A 20,172-nucleotide genomic window follows, 5' to 3' on the forward strand; every position below is an offset into this window, starting at 1 on the left:
AAAGATTCTGTAAGCTTAAAACACTGGGCCAAATGATAGCTACTCAGAAGGTCTTTCTGAAAGAGTCACCTGCCTGGTTTCTCACTATGTCAAAGTCAATGTGGTGGTATTGGTGGGAAGTGGCATCCTATGACAGTTTAATTGTCTAGAAGTTTGAAGTTCATGCTTTCCTGTCTCTTCATAGGCAGTGGCAATTCTGACAGCTACATATCCTGTGGGACACATGCCATATGGCTGGCTGACAGAAATAAGAGCAGTATACCCTGCTTTTGACAAGGTGAGTGCCCACGTTTGGGGTGAAATAAATTCCTTACGTATGGTTTCACATATGTGGTCCTACTCTTTCTCTAATACAGCATTTTAATTTAGGAGTGACTTTCAGTGATGTCAGAGGAATGTCTATCAAAGAAATAGGAAGAGAGTTCGTGTTTCCATAATCACATGTAACAAATTCTTTAAAGAATAAACCAACTGAAGATGAAATAGAGCTGTATTAATGACCATCCATTGTCTTGCTTCTCTTTACTTTTGCTTTAGATGGCTATTGTTCCTTGTGCCACTGATAAGATTTTCTTTAAATCCTAGTTTAAATGAATTTATTATGATAGCTTCAAGCTGTTAACTGATTTATTATTTTAACCTTGGCTTTGTGTTACAAGGTAGTAAGCTACCTTTTGAATAGATAGGTGCTGTATTTTTAAGGATTAAAGAAAGACCTCAAATTCTTACTATGATGTAGTGATTCCTCATTAAGTGAGTGAGCAAGCTCACATCTCTGTTCCAGATTCTGCATTATCTCTTGAATGTGTTTAGGTTCATTTGCTTGTCGTAATACCTTTTGTAGACAGTCGGTAATACAAATAACATACATTATTTTAGTGGTACTGACTTAGCTGACCAAGATGATGAAGATTTTTAATGGAAAATCATGTGATTAGATAAGAATGCAAGGACTGCTCCTGGAACTGAGCACAGAGTAAATATATAACAAAAATTAATTTTGTTTAAACTTTTTTTGATCGGTTTTAGAACTGGGACTCACTAGCTCCTATGTTGTCTGAAGAACAGTCATGTCCTTTGGCAATCAAATTCAAATGCCAAATCCTCTCTTGCCTTTTATTTACCAATTAGTAACTGAACTTTCTGGTTCCAAATATTGATGAAAGAAATGTTTGCTTGCTCTGGATGTACCTAACTGAAGCAAGCCCTGTTTGATATGATCCACCATATTTCCAAAGAGATTTTAAAGACAAAACAAGGAAAAATAAAATTGGTCATAATGTCCTAACATGCCTAAACTGACAGCTATACTGACCTGTCAGATAAAATACAACATCTAGGGTTTCTCAGAGGTCATGCTGCTGAAAAATAACTGGAGATGCAAAACCAATAAAAGCAAGATAAAAATGGTTTGGGACAGGAAACACAGGGGCTGCTTACCTCATTTGTTATGAGCTGCAATCAAATGCAGTATTGCCAAGCAAAATTAGTAGCAATTAAGACTCCTAAATTCAAGTCTCATTTAGCTGGTGGAAAATGTGCTGACAACTTTAGTAGTGACAGGGTAGACCATGATTTGTCTGTTTATTTCAGTTTAAAAGCTTCTCATAGAGCTCTTGTGAAAAAAATGTGAGGAAGAAAAAGCTAGCATAAAGCACAGATAGGTACAGTTTATCTCTGCTGAAAAACTATATAATGGGAATTTTAGCTGCATGTTTTAGACAATAAATACCAAACCAGAAACAAACACCGGGTTTTTTTAGATTGCTGTGAGAATTGCTTTACCCCTGGTCACACACCATTCACATGTCACTGTGCCTTTCCTTAAGCTAAGGCTTTCTCACAAGATTTTGGATAGAAGCACTTTTTATTTACAGACTCTCTAAAGCCTCCATTGTGATTTTCAGATGCTGAAACAGTTTCCATTTCCATTTTTCTTTGTCAGTTGCTCAGAAAGCTGGGAGTGCTGGTGGCTATCAGAAACACTCTGCATTGCCTTAACTGACTGATGGGATTTGGGATCCAGATAGTATGGCCCTATTCAGTGGCTCTGCTGGAGAAGTCAGATGCTTTTCTTCACAGAGAAATCATTACTTTTGTTCATGTTTGTAAGGGACATGCAGGGTCCTACTTCAGTCATTTACGAGACTTTGTGTATAGAACAATTTCATGGCCTAGCAATTACACTCAGGTTAAGGGTTACCACTGATTTTCTTGCAAGAAAACAGGCATATCACAGAATGTTGGGTTGGAAGGGACCTCCAGAGCTCATCTAATCTAACCCCCCTGCCAAAGTAGGATCACCTAGGGCAGGCCGTGCCAGAATGCAACCAGGTGGATTTTGAAAGTCTCCAGAGAAGGAGACTCCACAACCTCCCTGGGCAGCCTGTTCCAGTGCTCTGTCACCTTCACCATAAAGAAGTGTCTCCACGTGTTGAAGTGGAACCTCCTGTGTTCTAGTTTGTACCCATTGTTCCTTGTCCTATCACTGGGCACCATGAAAAAGAGACTATCCCCTTCATCTTGATACCCACCCCTCAGATATTCATAGATGTTAATAACATCCCCTCTCAGCCTTCTCTTCTCCAGACTAACAGCCCAGTTCTCTGTCTCTCTTCATAGATGCTCAAGTCCCATAATTGTCCTCATAGACTTTCATTGGACTGTCTCCAGCAGATCCCTGTCTCTCATGAGTTGGGGAGCCCAAAACTGGACACAGTATTCCAGGTGTGGTCTCACCAGGGCAGAGTAGAGGTGGGGAGCACCTCTGTAGACTTGCTGGACACAGTTTTCTTAATGCACCCCATGATACCATTGGCTTTCTTGGCCACAAGGGCACATTGCTGTTCCATGGATAACTTGCTGTCCACTAGAACTCCAACGTTCTTCTCCACAGACCTGCTTTCCAGCAGGACAACCAGTACGGACTAGGGGTCATCCTTCTGGAAAGCAGCTCCATGGAGAAAGGCCTTGGAGTCCTAGTGGATATATCCAAGTTCCCTGCTCTGCTGTTTTACATGATAATAGTGCTGTTATTCTTAATGGACTGTACCATCTTACTCCAAGCAACACCACCTGTGAGAGAACTTGTGAACATCTGATTGATGGATGGGAATGGATATTGATAATCTGCATAGTGTTTTGATCCAAGAACTAAATAGTGTGGAAGAGATAGAAATAAAGAGTATGTTGTTAAGAGCCAGAGCATAGGGCAGAAGAGAGCAAGGTTAGAGTTAACAGCAGTGAGGCAGGAACAAACAAGAGACCCTTTTCTTCACAGCCCCTTTGAATGGCTGGATTTGGGTGTGCCTTCCTTCCTCCTTGTTTTTCAGTCTTGTTAGTTGAGCCATGCATCAGCTTCTTGAATGTGTGTGAAAGTGTGCCCTTCCCAGAATTCACATTGTTTGTCAGTTCCCAAGGTGTGTTTGCGTAAGTTCTCTTACAAGTAACTTCAGTAAAGGATGCTGACCGTGGGACAGATACCTAGGTGAGTTACACTGAGGATGAATAAATGTTGTGCTACATCCTATGGCACCTGTGTATCTCAAACAGCCCCAGGGTAAATGCAGTAGATGACCCAACAGCCTATTGCTATAGGGCTCCTAATGGTGCTCTGCTTTTGATACCCCATCCTCTCACAGACCATTTAATTTGTTTTATGTGTTCCCTGAGGGCAATTTTAAGTCTTCTGCTTCATTTGGAAGAGGGGTTTTGTTGTTGTTTTAAGTAAAACTTTGCTGCTGTGTGAGTACAGTGCCCACGTTCAAGGGACAACATCTAATAGCCCTAATTATGTTCTGTTCATTAAACTGCATTAATGGAGCCAGCTGTTTCAGGAGCTGTGTTTATATTACCTGTTTATCTAATTGGATCAGTAAGGGTTCTTGCGTTGGTGCTTGCCAAGTGGTAAAAGCCAATGAAATACTTTTTTTTTCTGTAAAAATGTGTTAAATAATTTAAACTGAGATTAAAAAAAAAAAAAAGAGGTGGAGTTTCCTTAGAAAGAGATACCACCCTTTTTCAAAGCTGAATTTGTATACTAGGACTTACTCCTTAGAAAAGTACAGAGATTATTCAGCCCTCAGTGACCACAGGAACAGTTGCTGTCAGTTTAAGCAGAAAATATTCTGTGGTGGTACAAAATACTCAAAAAGCAAAAAAGCAAACACAGATATGCATGGGCACAGTCAATCAGGGCCAACACATGACCCTGATGTCATCAGCCTCCCAGTAATCTGGAGCCAAGCTAATGTTCATTATCTCTTTCTCTTACCCTAGAATAACCCCAGCAATAAATTGGTGAACACCAACAGCACCGTCACAGCAACACATATCAAGAAGTTCACTTTTGTTTGCATGGCTTTGTCCTTAACGGTAAGAAACCTTTGTACAACTCTCTGGCTTTCATCTCAACCAGAAAATTATCTCCTCTACCTAATGCTAAAAGCACTAGCAGTTCAAGAAAGGTGAGTTGTCTTGTCTTATGAAGCTCTGTTGCTTTTATCTGGAGTAGGGAGTGTAGTCATAGTACTGGAGCTATCAGATATCTGTTTTTTTGTTGTTTGTTGGGGTTTTTTTTAATTGAATAAAACTTCTGGTAACCAGCATGTCAGGAAAATGAAAAATTGTATGTCTTGTGCAGTGGGATGGCAACATGTTCCCATGCATCCTTCATCCACTGTGAACGGTGGGAAAGGCAGCACATGTCAAAACTGCAGTAGTTGTTCCTTGCTGTCTTGTATGGCACTGGTCTTCCATTCTGGTGGTACTTTCATGCATGTTGCTTTTGTTTACTCTGGAACAAAAACAGGCAATCTCAGAGATGGTGCTGACATCGGCAAAATTACATAAAGCCTTCTCTGTGCTGGGAGGCAGTGCAAGGGGCTGATATTCAGAGGGAAAATCTGCTCAGTCTGCAGCATTTCAAAATAACCAGTTTGCACATATACCTGCAGTGCACCTTCCCCAAGAAAACTGTTTCTGAACAAAGCTTCTTAGCAACAAACAGGCAGTTGTACGAGAAAACTCATGAAGGGGTTGGGGAATCATAGTAAGTAATGGAGCATATAACCAAGGTCATATAACCAAGGTCATTCCAACTTCTGTTTGTACATGCAATGGATTTACATTAGTGCTTGAAGCTGGTCAAAGCCACCCCCTCACCCTTTGGGGTGGACTTGCATTAGCAACCACGTCTCTCTGTGACAGTCACTAGCAGATTGTGATCCGTGTAGGTTCCTCTCACGGCACCACTGGCACTAGGACTGTCAGGGTCAGTCATGATGGTGTCTGACAGCCAGGGCCAGCCTGCCCCAGCAGGGAAGCCAGGGTAGCCCCAGCTCTGGCATCAAGCACCTCCCTGAGGATGGAGCCAGCTTGGGGCCAGTTTGGGATGTGTATGTGAGACCTATGGCCAAGCAGGGCAAGGCTCTGGGAAGCTGGAGACTTGCCCTCCTGCAGCATTGCTGGGGCAGGGGTGGACAGCTCCAGGGGACTGACATGGCACCCTGGGCCCTGAGAAGTGGGTCAGGGATGGTCAGGGACAGGGACTATGTCCTTAGGGCCATGACAGCTCCTTTCCTCAGCACCTGCACGAGCAGGACAAAAGCCAAGGGGAACCTAGAAAGTAAGTTTCTCAGTGAAAAATTCCTTTCTTACACTAGAAAAATAACTGGTAAATGATGCAATTTTTTAGAATATGATGCTGCTCAGAGTCCTAAAATTGAATCTATTGATGTAGCAGGCAGGTGTTCTCTTTATCCCCAGTGCAGCATACTTTCTGTGGGACACCTGACTACTTTTTACCTCTATTCTCCCCACATTCACAAACTTCCTTGAGTAGCAGAGGGCTAACATAATTTCCCTCTCCTTTTTACTTAACTGTAGAGCCTTTGGACTGATTCACACATGGCCTATGCATGAAGGAAACCTTATAGTACATGAGCTTGTCCTAGGCTGAGAAAGTGTAATGTGGTACTCTCTGTCTTATTTCATAGTTGAAAATGGAGCAACTCAATCTGGCAATAGCTGAATTAGGAGACTTCTTCTGCTCTTTTTTTCCTATACTTTTTCCAGCTACAACTGGCCACTATCAAAGACAGGATTGCATGAACCAAGGTGATATCTCTTCTGTCTATTCATTCACTAAATTTAAGATTTACATTTCTTCATGTGGCTTAGGGGCTGATAGGTTTTGCTCTAACTTGTATTTCCTAGAGCACATAGGAAATTGGCCATTGTCTGGAGACTTTCTGTGACTCATGTTACCTACTGTCACACACCTTGAGATTTTTCCTGTGTGCTGTGCCCGACTTGAAGTCTGCCAGTGTTGTTAGAGACCCACAAAGGGGAAAGCTTTCCATTATAAATTGTTCTGAGAATACTACTTCAGACTCAAAGCTTTCTCTGAACTGACAATTTTCTTAACCCTTCTGGGCATTTGTCAGCTTACTTGAGTTCTGATAGATCATGAGATTCTCACATTACCATCACCATCCTCTGCAGAGTAATTTTTAATTACTGCAAGGCTTTTGTTTGGTAGCTTCACAGGATTTTTTTCCCAGACTTTCTCCGTAGTACTTTCAATGGCAGTTCTTTCATAAGCTCATCATGAGAGACTTGTCTGCACTGAGGTACTAGAAACAGTGCTGAGGTTCATAGCTTTTCCTGTTTCTGTTTTTGCTCACTGGTCTTTGCAACGGTTAGTGCAAAGTACTGCCTTGTCAACAGACAGAGCAAAAATTATAGATACATAAATTCTAAAGACTCAGTTTGGTATGAGGGTCTGAGTCTGCAAATGCTTCAGCACACAAGTTCAGTAGACATCGTTGCGGCTCAAGCTGTTACAGAGTCATAGAATCATAGAATTGTTTTGATTAGAAATGACCTTCAAGACCATTGAGTGCAACCATCAACCTAACACCACCATGGTCATTAAGCCGTGTCCCAAAGTGCCATGTCTGCATGTTTCTTGAATACCTCCAGGGAGGGTAACTCCACCACTTCCCTGGGCAACCTATTCCAATGCCTGACTGCTTTTTCCATAAAGAAATTTTTCCTAATACCCAATTGAAACCTCCACTGGCACAATTTCAAGACATTTTCTCTTGTTCTATCACCTGATACTAGGGAAAAGAGACCAACCCCTGCCTCACTACAACCTCCCTTTAGGTATTTAGAGAGAGCAATGAGGTCTCCCCTCAGTCTTTTCTTCTCCAGACTAAGCAATTCTTGTTCCCTCAGCCACTTGTCATAAGACTTGTTCTCTAGACCCTTCACCGGTTTTGTTGCCCTTCTCTGTCCACACTACAGCAATTCAGTGTCTTTTCTGTAGTGGGGGGCCCAGAACTGAACATTGCTTGTAAGTAAGTAGTGACTCCTTGCAACAGCTGTTTTTTGATTGTAGCTGACATATAGCAGAAGGGAGGGTCTCAGCTGAAGAATTTTTCCCATACAATTAAGGAACTGGTTCCTATTTCAGAAAATAAGACATGCTTGGTAACTAACTCTCAGCTTAAAGACTGTACATGTAATGCTGCTTGCCATTATGTTACTTCATTGCCACTTCTGTCCATATAGAAGGAGATATACTGCTCTAAATGCCAGTCTTGCTGTCCTTGCCAAATAAGGCTGTTGAAGAACTAAAGATTTTGGTTCAGTGATAGATCTGTTGTAAACTAAATGAAGACACAGGCTCCCAAGAAAGAAAACTGATGCATTTGTAGCACACAACCCTTTGGCTGTGGGATGTGTCAATCTCAGTAAGGTGCAAAAATCTCGGAATTTCTCCATTGCAGCAAAGGTTTGCTCTGTCAGGGCAGAGCATTCCCTCACTTGTGAGCCTTGTGTAGAGGGGCAGGCTGTGTGAGGATTGAGAAGCTCAAGGGAACCTTGCTACACCCAGTGGGAATAACAGCAAATAGGCTGCACTTCAGCAAGGGTTTTCCTTAGAACAGTGGCAGTGTCTTTGAGCTCAGACAGCACAGTGCAGAATTCAGGGGTTTACCAAGGCAGCATGTAGGGAACAGCTACTGCCAAATTACCTTTCTTTCTTTCTTTTTCTTTCTTTCTCTTTCTCTCTTTCTTTCTTTCTTTCTTTCTTTCTTTCTTTCTTTCTTTCTTTCTTTCTTTCTTTCTTTCTTTCTTTCTTTCTTTCTTTCTTTCTTTCTTTCTTTCTTTCTTTCTTTCTTTCTTTCTTTCTTTCTTTCTTTCTTTCTTTTTTCCTTCTTTCTTTTTCTTTCTTTCTTTCTTTCTTTCTTTCTTTCTTTCTTTCTTTCTTTCTTTCTTTCTTTCTTTCCTTCTTTCTTTCTTTCTTTCTTTCTTTCTTTCTTTCTTTTTCTTTCTTTCTTTCCTTTCTTTCTTTCTTCCTTCCTTTCTTTCTTTCTCTTTCTTTCTTTCTTTCTTTCTTTCTTTCTTTCTTTCTTTCTTTCTTTCTTTCTTTCTTTCTTTCTTTCTTTCTTTCTTTCTTTCTTTTTCTTTCTTTCTTTCTTTCTTTTCTCTTTTTCTTTCTCTTTTTCTTTTTCTTTCTTTTTCTTCCTTTTTCTTTCTTTTTCTTTCTTTTTCTCTTTTTCTTTCTTTTTCTTTCTTCTTTCTTTCTTTCTCTTCTTTCTTTTCTTTCTTTCTTTCTTTCTTTCTTTCTTTCTTTCTTTCTTTCTTTCTTTCTTTCTTTCTTTCTTTCTTTCTTTTCTTTCTTTCTTTCTTTCTTTCTTTCTTTCTTTCTTTCTTTCTTTCTTTCTTTCTTTCTTTCTTTCTTTCTTTCTTTCTTTCTTTCTTTCTTTCTTTCTTTCTTTCTTTCTTTCTTTCTTTCTTTCTTTCTTTCTTTCCTTTCTTTCTTTCCTTTCTTCCTATCTTTCTTGTTTTGTTTTTTTTTTCCCTTTCATTCTGTCTCTGTTTCCCAGTTGGGCTCTTCCTCAAGTCTTTTGTAATGACACACAAGTTGCAGTCAGGTCAGGTCATTTTCCCTGGCTAATGTTAGCTGCTGGTAGCCACATGACTGACATTTAGTCATCTGCCTCTGAGCTGCAAAGCTAGTGTCTAGAGTGCCACACAGGCTGACATGTAACCACCACAGATGCACATAATGAGTGGCAATACCTACAGAACTATAGTGCACTTCATTTTGTTTCCATGATTGGAGGTTCAAAACCCAAAGAATTTTATCTCAAAGCTGAGACACAGTGAATTGCAGTCAGGACATGAAATTATCTTTAATATTTACCTGCCTTAGGCAGCTTCACTGTAGCCAGAGAGCATACACAGAAGTACTTTAAAGTCGCATTTGCCACAAACAGTATATGTGAATATGCTTCCATTAAAAAGCAGTTAATTTTTCCCCCCTTTCCTGAAGAAAATAAGGTAAATTACCACTACTAGTGTGAAATCAGGTATTGGATTGTCAGGTACCAAGAAAATTGTAGAATTTATGCCCTCGTCTTCATGCATTTGAGCAGTGTGAGAAGATTTCTGTGTACACACTTGAAGTTTGGTAAACAGCCTAGAGCAGAGCAAACTGATTCACAAATTCCATCCAGTGCAAGATACTATCAGATGTTTTACTGCATTATTGCTCCATTACTCTCACTTAAAAAACCTTTAGCAAAGTATCAAGTGATTGAGATGCTGGAAAGGGAACAATAAAATAGTGTTTCTATTTCCTTATGACTGATGCCCCAGTTTTCTGCTGTGTATTGAGTGAGGGCTGCTACCAGAGAAAATCACTCCATTATTACAACTTGCATAGCTTTGATGGCTATATACATTCCAGGCTGCCAGTGCTGGGGTTTAGGTCATGAGCTGAAAGAAGCGTTTTCAGAACAAAGTGGTGGTTTCTGAGGTCCTTAATTTAGGTGTTCTTCCCTGTGTTTTACAACTAACCTACATGCAGCACTGAAACCATCCCACTTACCCATCTCAGTGCTCATGACTGGTAGCAGACATTCAGAAGATGACCCACCAGGGCCATTCTGGGAATTGGGAAAGGAGGAATGACTGGAGGGGAGGGTGGTGAAATATGAGAGATTTAGTGCCAAAGAGAAAGCCCATTGCTTTTTGTATCTTCAGACTGATGATACAAAAATAACAACTAGAAAATGACACATTGGTGGACAGTTCCTCAAGAAGCTTTTTACCTTGAAAAGGTCAAGTTTAGTTCCTGCTTCAGTAAAATATTATTTCAAACATGAGTGGAAGCATTCTTGCCTGCTCAGGAAGATTCTGAACCACCAAAGGCTGACTTTATAAAATGCTCATGAGATCCTTGTCCCATCCATGGTACTGCACTGAGCCTTTGTCCTGGAACAAAGGATTTCTATTTGCCCCAGTGAGGTGGAGACTAACATCTCCTTTGTGATTGTTCAGGTTTTGCACAAAGAGTCTATTCTGCATAAGTGACTGGAGCAAGCAGAAGAGGAAGGGTCAAAAATTGTTACTGCAGCATGCTTCTGCTCAAATTCTGTAATCAAAGTAGGAAGCAGTGAGGGCTGCAGAAAACTCAGGACAGAAGAAAATTACTAAGTTGTGAAATTAACAGTTTTCAGAGAGAGCATAGAAATCTGCCAGCTTTGATTTATTCAAGCTTTTTAAAAGTGAATCTGTACCCAGTGAAAATAGCCTGTTTTCTATGCACAATACAGCAGCTTAATTCAATGGTGAGATACAGGGGCTGTGTTTAACAATTTAGTGACCCCACCCTGCCTGAAAAATACCACCAAAGTATTGTCAACAGCACCTAAGGGGAAAGCAGATATGGCATCATGTTAATGCTCTCAGAGAGTGAATATATTGTGCAGCTGCTGGACCTAGCTTCATTTCTGAATAATGTTGCACTCTGTTACTCTAAACTGTAAGGAAAGCTGGGGGAGGTGGGAGGAGACACAGATGTGTGGAAACCAATTCTATGAGGAGAGGATGTGAACTTACAGAGTTTATGGGTTTCATTTGCTCCCCCTGCTGCTTGACAGATTTTATGATGGCTGTTCTCAGCTTTAGACCACCCTTTGCAAAACACAGAGTTCACAGAAATCTGTAGTGATTTGCACATGCCTGAGGGATAATAGCTAGGAGTGTTCTTGTCATTCAAGTCACCAGCGTTATGACAAACCACTTTCAAATGTGACTGACATTTTTACGGCACACAGATCCAGGGGTTTTTGCCTAGGTTGAAAGAGCCTCAGGAGTCCATCAGGTCGAGCTTCTGGCTCAGAGCAGAGTCAGCTGTGAGGTCATGGCAGTGGGACCCTGGGGCTTTGGCCCGTCTGGTCCTGAAAGCCTTCTCTTTCCCACAGAAGAAAATGACCCGCTTCCTGCCCACTTCACAATTACAGGAGATGTGAGCACATCATCATGAGATATCTCAACAGAGCATCAGACTGCAGGAACCTTCACTGCCTCCATTTGAGCTGATAATTTTTTATATTTGTTTTTAATTGTCATTAAAGCTGTGTATCATAAACTCAGACTGCTAAAACTGAGCTGGCTGTGCAAAGACTGCTCTCTGACATGATTTACAGCAAAAATGGCATATGACTCTGCAGCAAGCTTCCTCAGCTAGCCGGTTGTGCTTGTCTGTAATGTTATACCATACCCAGCAGTTCCTCCACAGCTTCCAGATAACTTTATGATTGTTTGTAGAAGTGTGCTTATTTAAAAAAAAAAAAAAAAAAGGTCTTTAAAGGCAACAAGTTTTTCACGTGATTATTTTTTATTTCCTATCAACATGGAATAATGTCTGTATGATAAAACCCAGATTTTTTAATTTCTTGGTCCTCAATAAATGTAAAATCCTTTGTTTGTGTAAGTTGATAGTAGTTGGGTCTCCATCCCTTTTAAGAACCCTGGTGAACATTTTCCATGTTATTCCAACTACTTCCAAGACTGCATAGTGAAATGAGTGCTTCAGGTTGTATTAGGAGTTTGTATTCTGTTGCACAGCTATATTCATCACAGAAATACACTCCAGCTGTAGTCAGAAAAGGGGTATAACTAATAACTACTATAATTTCAGTATTAGCAGTTAACAGTGCAAAACTGTTTTTACTTTTGCTCTTCTTCATAAAAATACAGAAGATAAATGCTAAAGTAAGTTTTTTAGTGACTAGCTACATAGTCATTTAGACAACTGAATTTTCAAGGTCAGTGAAGGTATGGATTTGGAGTAGCCATAAGAACAGTACTAACAAATCCAACTTTTTTTCCCAATATCTTGCCAAATAAGGTGTTGAACAGAGTCAAGTTCATTTTTTCACACTGGTGCAAGTTAAAATGAGATATTATTTCAACTTGCAAACACATCTGCAAGATCAGATCATCTTGTAAGTGTGATACAAGCTGTGAAAGGAGCCATAACTATGTTTATGTGACAAAGAGGAGGCCATGGAGATGTTTGGCAAATGAGGAGATTGGACTATGTAAGACAGGCTGCTTTTTGATTTATATGACTTACATTCTTCAATATTAATAGAAGTGATAACTGCTAGTATCCCAGAAGACCTAAGGTACAATTCAAAGCTGACGTGTTTGTTAAGGTGTAAAGTAGATTTCCTCTGCCCATTCTGGGTACCACATATCATAAATGGGAACAGAGAGGTCATGAAAAAGGCATGGGTTAAATTAGTTAAGATGAAATCCTCAATACAAGAACAATATTTTGAGGGTGAAGCACCTCTCTTGGATAGCAATATTTCTGCAAGTATAGCAAGTTGAACAAATGGTAGGAAACATCTGTTGAGAGCTGTTTTGCACGAGAAAAATATGAATATTTCATCAGAGGAACCTTTGACAGGTTAACAATATTCTTCCCCATGGTAAAATCTGTCATTCCAGTCTTACTCTAGGATAGTATATGTCTAATCTCTTTTTAAAATCACCCATTTTGGACTTCATTGCTTCTTTCTGAGGAGCATAGAGCCATGTTGTGTCTTTGTCATCAGGCAGTTCCTTCTACCCAGAGATTGTACTGAAGTCTAAAAATGCTGTTCATAGGCCACTGAAATACTCTTCTGTGCCTTACATTTATCAATTAACGTCACAAAAGGCAGGCGTCTTTCTAAAAATGCCAAAAAGCAAATCAGTCTGTCACCTTGCAGATTACTATCTACATGACAATAGCCTCTGTTAACATAATTTATTATAATGCATTATGTAGCAAGTCTCTGTAATCCCTTGTTAGCCACCAGAATAAATAGAAATAGCTTCCAGGAGTTACAAGACCTATTAAAAGATAGTAAGAGTGTTAGTTTTCAAGAAGTACTTCAAGAATTACTAGCATCCAAACTCAAACATAGAATCCTGCTCTGGCAGGGGGATTGGAGGTCCCTTCCAGCCCTTAACATTCTGTGATTTCGTGAATCATGCAGCATCCCAAATGATCTCATGAACAGCCTTTTGAGTTTTGATGTGTAACCATGTAAAATGCCTAAACGGTGAATTTGCTGGCTGAGAATAGCAAGGTTCCACAGGAAAGTAAGGACACCTGCTTATGGAGAGTGCCTGAGCCCCAGGGAGGGGCTCAGTTTCTTTTTCTTTGGCTCTTACTTTCTTCTGCATATTATCCTTTGTATAGGTAATGTAGATACGCTGCAAGACAACATAAAATTAGTAAGTGAAACATTCAGTTGTGAAAAGAAAATAGTGGCTCCTACCCTAAGAAGTGGAGAAGAAAACTGAAGAGCCTTTTTGTAGGAAGATGAAATGTTTTATTCACCACTCAGGTGGTCAGAACATGAGACCTCTCACAGGCCACTCAGTCACAGGACTTCGGAGCCTGAGTACTTGCAGGCTAAACAGAAAGGACAATCTCTGGCACCCAACCAAAGAATGAGAATGAAATCTGAGCTGTCCTGAAGGTGGTAGGACTTCAAAAACTAGCTTTAAAAGTCATCTGAATATGTAGGGATATGACAACTGGATAAAAGGAGAAGAGCTAGATACTATGATACTAGCTTGTAGGTTATACTATAAGAGAGTGGTTATAGAGAGTCTTACAGTGGTCTTGCAGAACTGTCAGATTGTACACCCATTGTGCATGATTTACCTGGTACACTGGTTTGTTAACTGCCAAGAGAGGTGCCAAAGCATTTAACGTCCCAAGTTTTGCCCTATTCCATCAGCTCACTTCCTTAACATCTGCTTTACTGTAACAATAAGAGGAAGAAACAACTTTTTCATTCATGAAACCCAGTTAAATAACAACATGTCAGATACCCCTTATTACAGGAAAAGTCCTGTAAGGTCTGTCAGCACTGTTCTTCAGTGCCTTGAACTGAAGCTGGACCTGCCAGCTGCCAACAGCTCTCTCAACTCAAGCTGAAGCCTTGCCTCAGTATTGATCAAAAAATTACACAGCATGTACTACTGCTGTGCCATTTGTTGCAGGGTTTCTGTGTAAGTTTTCCTATCATGTATGGACTAAGCAGCATATTCGTTAATAAAAAGATCAAGACTTAATGGATTTGTGGCCTGAGGGCACCATGTCTGCAGGACTATGCTGAACATCTTTGCCTTGCCGTCGTACATATGCTATCATACAGACCAACAGTACTGGTATCAGCAGCGTGTTTAAACCCCCAGCCTTAGGTCAGATTAAAATATTTCATTACTACAACATTGAATCTATGTAGAAATATGGATGTCTTAAACAGAGCAAGTACTGTAAAAATCAAGTTTCTTGCTCTTTTTTTTTAAACAGGCCATTTGAGTACAGCCATTTGCAGACATCATAAAAACTCTTTCCATATGCATCAGTCTTGGTTTGAGCACCATAAAGAGTAGGAATTACTTCTGAAGCTAACATACCTCTCTTATGTACACATGTGCTACGTATTTGAATGCAAGCTAAATACACTGTGTGTATATTTAACATCAGTAGAGTTATCTACCCATCACTAAACAAATGTTTTAGACCAAAAGGTTGTGTCTTTTGTTGTGCTTCCCTTCTGAAATATAAACACTTCTTAATTTTGTTCTGTCTAGCTATGTTTTGTGATGTTTTGGACGCCCAATGTGTCAGAGAAGATTTTAGTCGACATAATTGGAGTAGACTTCGCTTTTGCAGAGCTGTGTGTTGTTCCATTGCGCATCTTCTCCTTCTTTCCAGTTCCAGGTAAAAAATAAGAAAATAAAAACTCTGTAACCTCAAAATCAAACCAACTGTGAGTCATGGTCATAGAGTCAGGCATGGCTGTACATACAGAAGTGGCTATATGCACACCTAGCATAAACAACACTGTTTTTATTGAAGCTAGTGTAGAGCAAGACTATTTACCTCAGTAGTCAAGATACAAATGTTACAGGAAGAGCAATCTGTCATTAAGCAAATTTCTGACTGTCAAAAATAAAGCCTGTATTCTGTCTGTTATAGTTAAGCAAGAACACACGCATATGGATGGCAGTAGCAATAATTGTGTGCCAAGACTGAAATTCTGAAATTATCTATTTAGAGTAGCATCTAGAACCACCTCCATGGTGTCATCACCTCCCTTAGTCTCCCCTGCTGCTGCCAGACTCAGTAACTTTTCAAGATATTATCAGATTATAAACAATATAGAATAAATTAATGCCACTATTCAAAAGAGAGACAAGCTTGTCAGCAATAATGAAAATGTTTTTACTCAAAACATTTATAGGTTTTTGTTAATGAGGAAAACAGAATCCCATAGACTGGTAGCTTTTAGGAACAGTTACTGTCCATAAATGTCTCTTTTTCTTTTTCTTTTTTTTTAATCAGTATATTAAAGCAATTTGAAGTCAAGATCTTTGTTTCTAGTAGGATTTCCCAGTGTGCAAAACTACCAGAAACAAGCATCACCATGGTTATTTTTGAACAGTGCTCTGCATGAAAAAACTTCCTACGAGATAACTGACTTTTTTTTTACTGCTCTTGCCTCCCTTTCTCCCCATCTCCTTCCCCTGTTTATGAACAGTGACTGTCAGAGCACACTTGACTGGTTGGCTGATGACTCTGAAGAAGACATTTGTGTTGGCACCCAGCTCAGTGCTGCGAATTATCGTCCTCATCACTAGTCTCATTGTGCTGCCTTACTTGGGGTAAATCATTATTCTCCACAAAACTGATTGCTGTCCTCTGCATTTCTGTTCCTTGCCACTTTGTGGTTGAATTTGCATAGCTCGGAATGTTTTCCCCAAATACTAAACATAATAAAAAGCCTAAGTAACGTATCTGGAAAAGAAACATTGACAACTGTGGTTGCTCCAGAGGCAGGCATGATTTTGCAAAAATCTGCAAGTGCCAAAGAGGCAAAAACATGTCCTAAGGGGAATTAGTTTCCGTTTTATTAAATGTTCTGCTATGAAAGCTAGTGGAGGAATATCGTTTGTAAATCGAATTTTCTGTTCTCTGTACAGGGCTTTAAATTCCTGGTCCATAATTTGATTCAGAATATGTTTCTTTTACTATGCATGAAGCCATTAAGAAACCATACCAAAAAGAGTCCTTTAAAATACCAGTTATTATCTTTGCCAATATATTATGTCTTTGAAGGAAATATTTCTAACAACAGATTGGTTTATTATACCAGTGAAAATTTAATTACAAATCATGCATTCTCACACAACCATGACTATTTTCTTTTTATGCCACCCACAGAGTTCATGGAGCCACTCTTGGAGTAGGATCCCTTCTAGCTGGTTTTGTAGGAGAATCCACCATGGTTGCAATAGCAGCCTGTTATGTCTATCAGAAACAGGTAAGAATTAGGCTCTGCAGAACCTAGTGAAAGCAGCTGATGAATACAATGGATTTTAGTTAAAACAAAGAGTACACTTTTGAAATGTAACTCCCCAGCATCCCCACTTAGTGATTTTTCTTCCCTGTGCAGTCTCAAAGAGTGTGTGACTTTAGAATTCTTTGGGTTGAAATAAGACTAGAAGGTGCCCTCCAGCTGCTAGTAGGCATTCAGGCCATGAAATCAGGCCGTGGGACACAGTGGTCTGAATTAAGCCTCTTGCTCCTCAAAACATGGATGTCATGTCCTTACCACCACCTGCTTTGCACTGTAGACCTGCTACTACAGTACAACATAGCTTCTTTATGTAGACATAGCATCTATGCAGCCAAGCTTATTTATGTGTACATGTATATGTATGTATACATAGATCTACATGTAAATTTGTATTTCTTTATGAAACCAGCTCTGCTAAAAATGGACAAAAAGTACAGTTGCTTATTGATTTTGCCATCTCCAGAAGTGACTTAACCCAAAATATATTCCTGCAGCAGTAGAGGATAAGAGTTTACAAATACTTAAACAGCCAGTGATTTCTCATAGGCATACTTTTCCATATTGGACACACTGCAATCCTGCTTGTATGGAGTAGTCGTGATACATGTATTTCAAAGAATATTCCACTAGATTAAGTCAAACACAGGATAAATATTGGCTAGGTGACTAGGTACATCACAGTACCTGCATGCTGAGTCCTTCAGTTACATGTCCAAGGTACTGTGTAGGACTCCAGGTCCAACTACAAGCAGGAAAGATGTGGTTAGACTCTGTGAATGGGAGCAAAAGATATAATCTGTGTGTTTACTTCTGTTCTTTTTGAATTAGACTAGATAGTAAATGCTACTTCTATTTTTAACAAAAAGATATGGAAGATGGAATGTCTGAAAGCCATATATTGGAAAAAAATGAACTGAGCTTTGACATGTGCAGGCCACAGCAACCGAACAAAGTGTGCAAGGTTCATAAGAAAACAGAAATCTTGATCTCTGACATGATTAGTCTGTCATATTTTTCTTGAGAAGCACTGAAATGGCTGTTCTTGGCCTGTGGTTTCACAACACATCTGTTTGGACTAACCTCCTCATCGCTTGTTTGTTACCGTAGTAGCTCTTACAGTGTTTCTGGCCAGGGATGTGGTGCTTAGTTTTTTGCAGGTAGGAGTAATAATAATGGTGCCCACCTGATTTATTCCCTTAACAGAATTAGTGTGTAGATGGCAACATTGGCTCAACAGCCATCGTGACAGTGGCAGAGCCTACCAGTACCTGTATACATTAACTTGTATACATAACCTGTATACATTACCCATAGTGGGAATAAGTGGGTGACATTTGAGAGCTGCAAATCAAGTATGTAGATGTCTCTGAAATTTTGGAACTCTGATATGCCCAACTCAGCTGAATCATTAATACCTGTGGGGGACTTTTTGTCAGCTGTACAAGTGCTTTCTGTAAAACTAGTCATCCTGCTGAGAAATGGATAATAAGGAACAGATGCTTCAACTTGTTTTGCAGTGGGGCTGAGTGCTTCTTAGCTTTACTAATCCAGGACATCCTGGATGAATCATAGGACTCTTGAATGCCCTCCTGCTAGCCAAAAATACTTATATTATGTGACCTTGGTGCCTTGGTGTGGCGAGGGATCACGGCAGATCAGCAATACCAAGAAAAGACAAAACGCTCACATTCTGTAAAATTCCTGAAGTTTGACATTTGAGAAACTACGTTGCCACCTCTGTCTCCCCTGCTAGAGCAGCTTATCTTCTCTCATATATTATGTTTGCTTTCCTTTTTTTTTTTCTTTTTTTTTTTTCATAAAAGTCTGTGATGTAAAAGATCCAGCTGCTCACTTCCCTCCAGTCATGCTGAAGCCAGTTTTGGATATTGCTTAGCATAAGAAATTCCTCTGTTATTGCATTTATGTTAGAGAGGAGAAAGCTGAGCTCCAGGAAGGCTACAGAAACCTTCTAATTTAAACCAACTTATTAGTGACACACCACAAAGATAACACAAATATTTTAACTTTTAATAACATACTCTAAAAAAACCCGTGATTCCCACCTCACTTCCCCCAGTGCCCAAAGTTTGCAAGACTGTGTTCATGCACAGCTTACTGATAGATTTCTGAATGCTTGTTCCAATCCAGAAAAAGAAGCGGAACGAGAATGAAACAGCTACAGAAGGTGAAGACTCCGCAATGACCGACATGCCTCACACAGAAGAAATGACAGACATCGTAGAAATGAGAGAAGAGAATGAATAATAAATGAGATGCAATTGTTCTCTGCAGGGATGATTGGAGTGACACTTCAGCATCTTGTCGTCTCTCATACCTTTTTGTTTGTTCGTTTTTATTTTTGTAATAAAGAGGCCTTGATTTAAAAGGTTTCAGATAAATTCTCTAGCATACTGAGTATGCTCTCACTGATGAGGGACCTAAAAAGAGGTCTTTGCTTTTTTTTTTCTTTTCAATTGAATTTGTTTTCTCACTCCATGCAAACATAAAAGATACAATTGCATCACTGTAGAGTCTTCCTTACTTATGCATCCACTTTCTCTGGACAATCTGCATTTGTCAGCCAAAGCCCTGCTCTTTGTGCGCATGTGTGTGTGCGTGCGCATGTATGCACTTGCACGCTCACACACGCTCACATGCCACTGGCTCAGTGCTACTGCCATAATTCTATTCCCTCCCCTCTTTCTTTTTCCTTCCTTTTCTTTATGAGAAATGTAAAGGAAAAGAAGTTTGGAATACAGAGCTTTATTTTACTTGCTTGAAAATGACTTTGCTACATAAACTAATACAACTTTTTGTTTGGCCTCATCACAAGAGCTTATACTGCACAGGGTACAAGACAGGGAGGAACATGTAAGTCTTCACATTACAAAGTGGAGAAAAACGGGTTCCCCTCTAATTAATAGTGTGTGAATGTGTATATACACACACAGGTACATAAACAGAGACATATATATTTATATATATATGCATACAATAAATAAAATACACACAGGACAAGAACTCTGTATGGCTTTTGTTCCACCAGAAAGAAGTACTCTTTTTAAAAATGTAAACATTTAATTCAGGATTTTCTTGAATCGTTAAGCCCCACCTTCCTTATACATGATTTTCTTTGGGAAAAAAAACCATGCACTTTCCCCTTGTGAAAAGGGTGATGGAAACTGATAGACTTTGACTGGATTGGAATTAAAAAATAGGTATATCAACAAGCTTTACCAAAGTTCTTGTCCCCTGATTTAATTTTTCAAGGTTGATTTGCGCTCTCTACTTATTTCTGGTGCCTATATTTTTTTAAAAAAGAATCAGCTAATGCATGCAGGATACCATGGTGTGTTGCATTACTACACATAGCTCCAGGAAAGGTTTTATATAGAAATGTACACATGCTCACACACATGCACGTGTGTATATGTAT

The 20,172-nt window shown here is 39.6% G+C and overlaps 1 protein-coding gene across 1 annotated transcript in view; it reads left to right on the forward strand.

Annotated features, from left to right (window-relative positions):
* ANKH (ANKH inorganic pyrophosphate transport regulator) overlaps positions 1–19,154 on the forward strand; it is a 98,484-nt gene extending 79,330 nt beyond the window's left edge. Inside the window, exons 7-12 of the mRNA XM_054381707.1 lie at positions 185–277; positions 4,279–4,374; positions 14,968–15,097; positions 15,918–16,041; positions 16,601–16,700; positions 18,885–19,154. Of these exons, the coding sequence (XP_054237682.1) occupies positions 185–277; positions 4,279–4,374; positions 14,968–15,097; positions 15,918–16,041; positions 16,601–16,700; positions 18,885–19,001 (660 nt within the window). The 3' untranslated portion in view covers positions 19,002–19,154. The remainder of the gene's footprint in view (positions 1–184; positions 278–4,278; positions 4,375–14,967; positions 15,098–15,917; positions 16,042–16,600; positions 16,701–18,884) is intronic.
* The last annotated feature ends 1,018 nt before the right edge of the window (positions 19,155–20,172 follow it).

This window comes from Indicator indicator, chromosome 6 (genome assembly GCF_027791375.1).
Source record: "Indicator indicator isolate 239-I01 chromosome 6, UM_Iind_1.1, whole genome shotgun sequence".
Classification (NCBI taxonomy): domain Eukaryota; kingdom Metazoa; phylum Chordata; class Aves; order Piciformes; family Indicatoridae; genus Indicator; species Indicator indicator.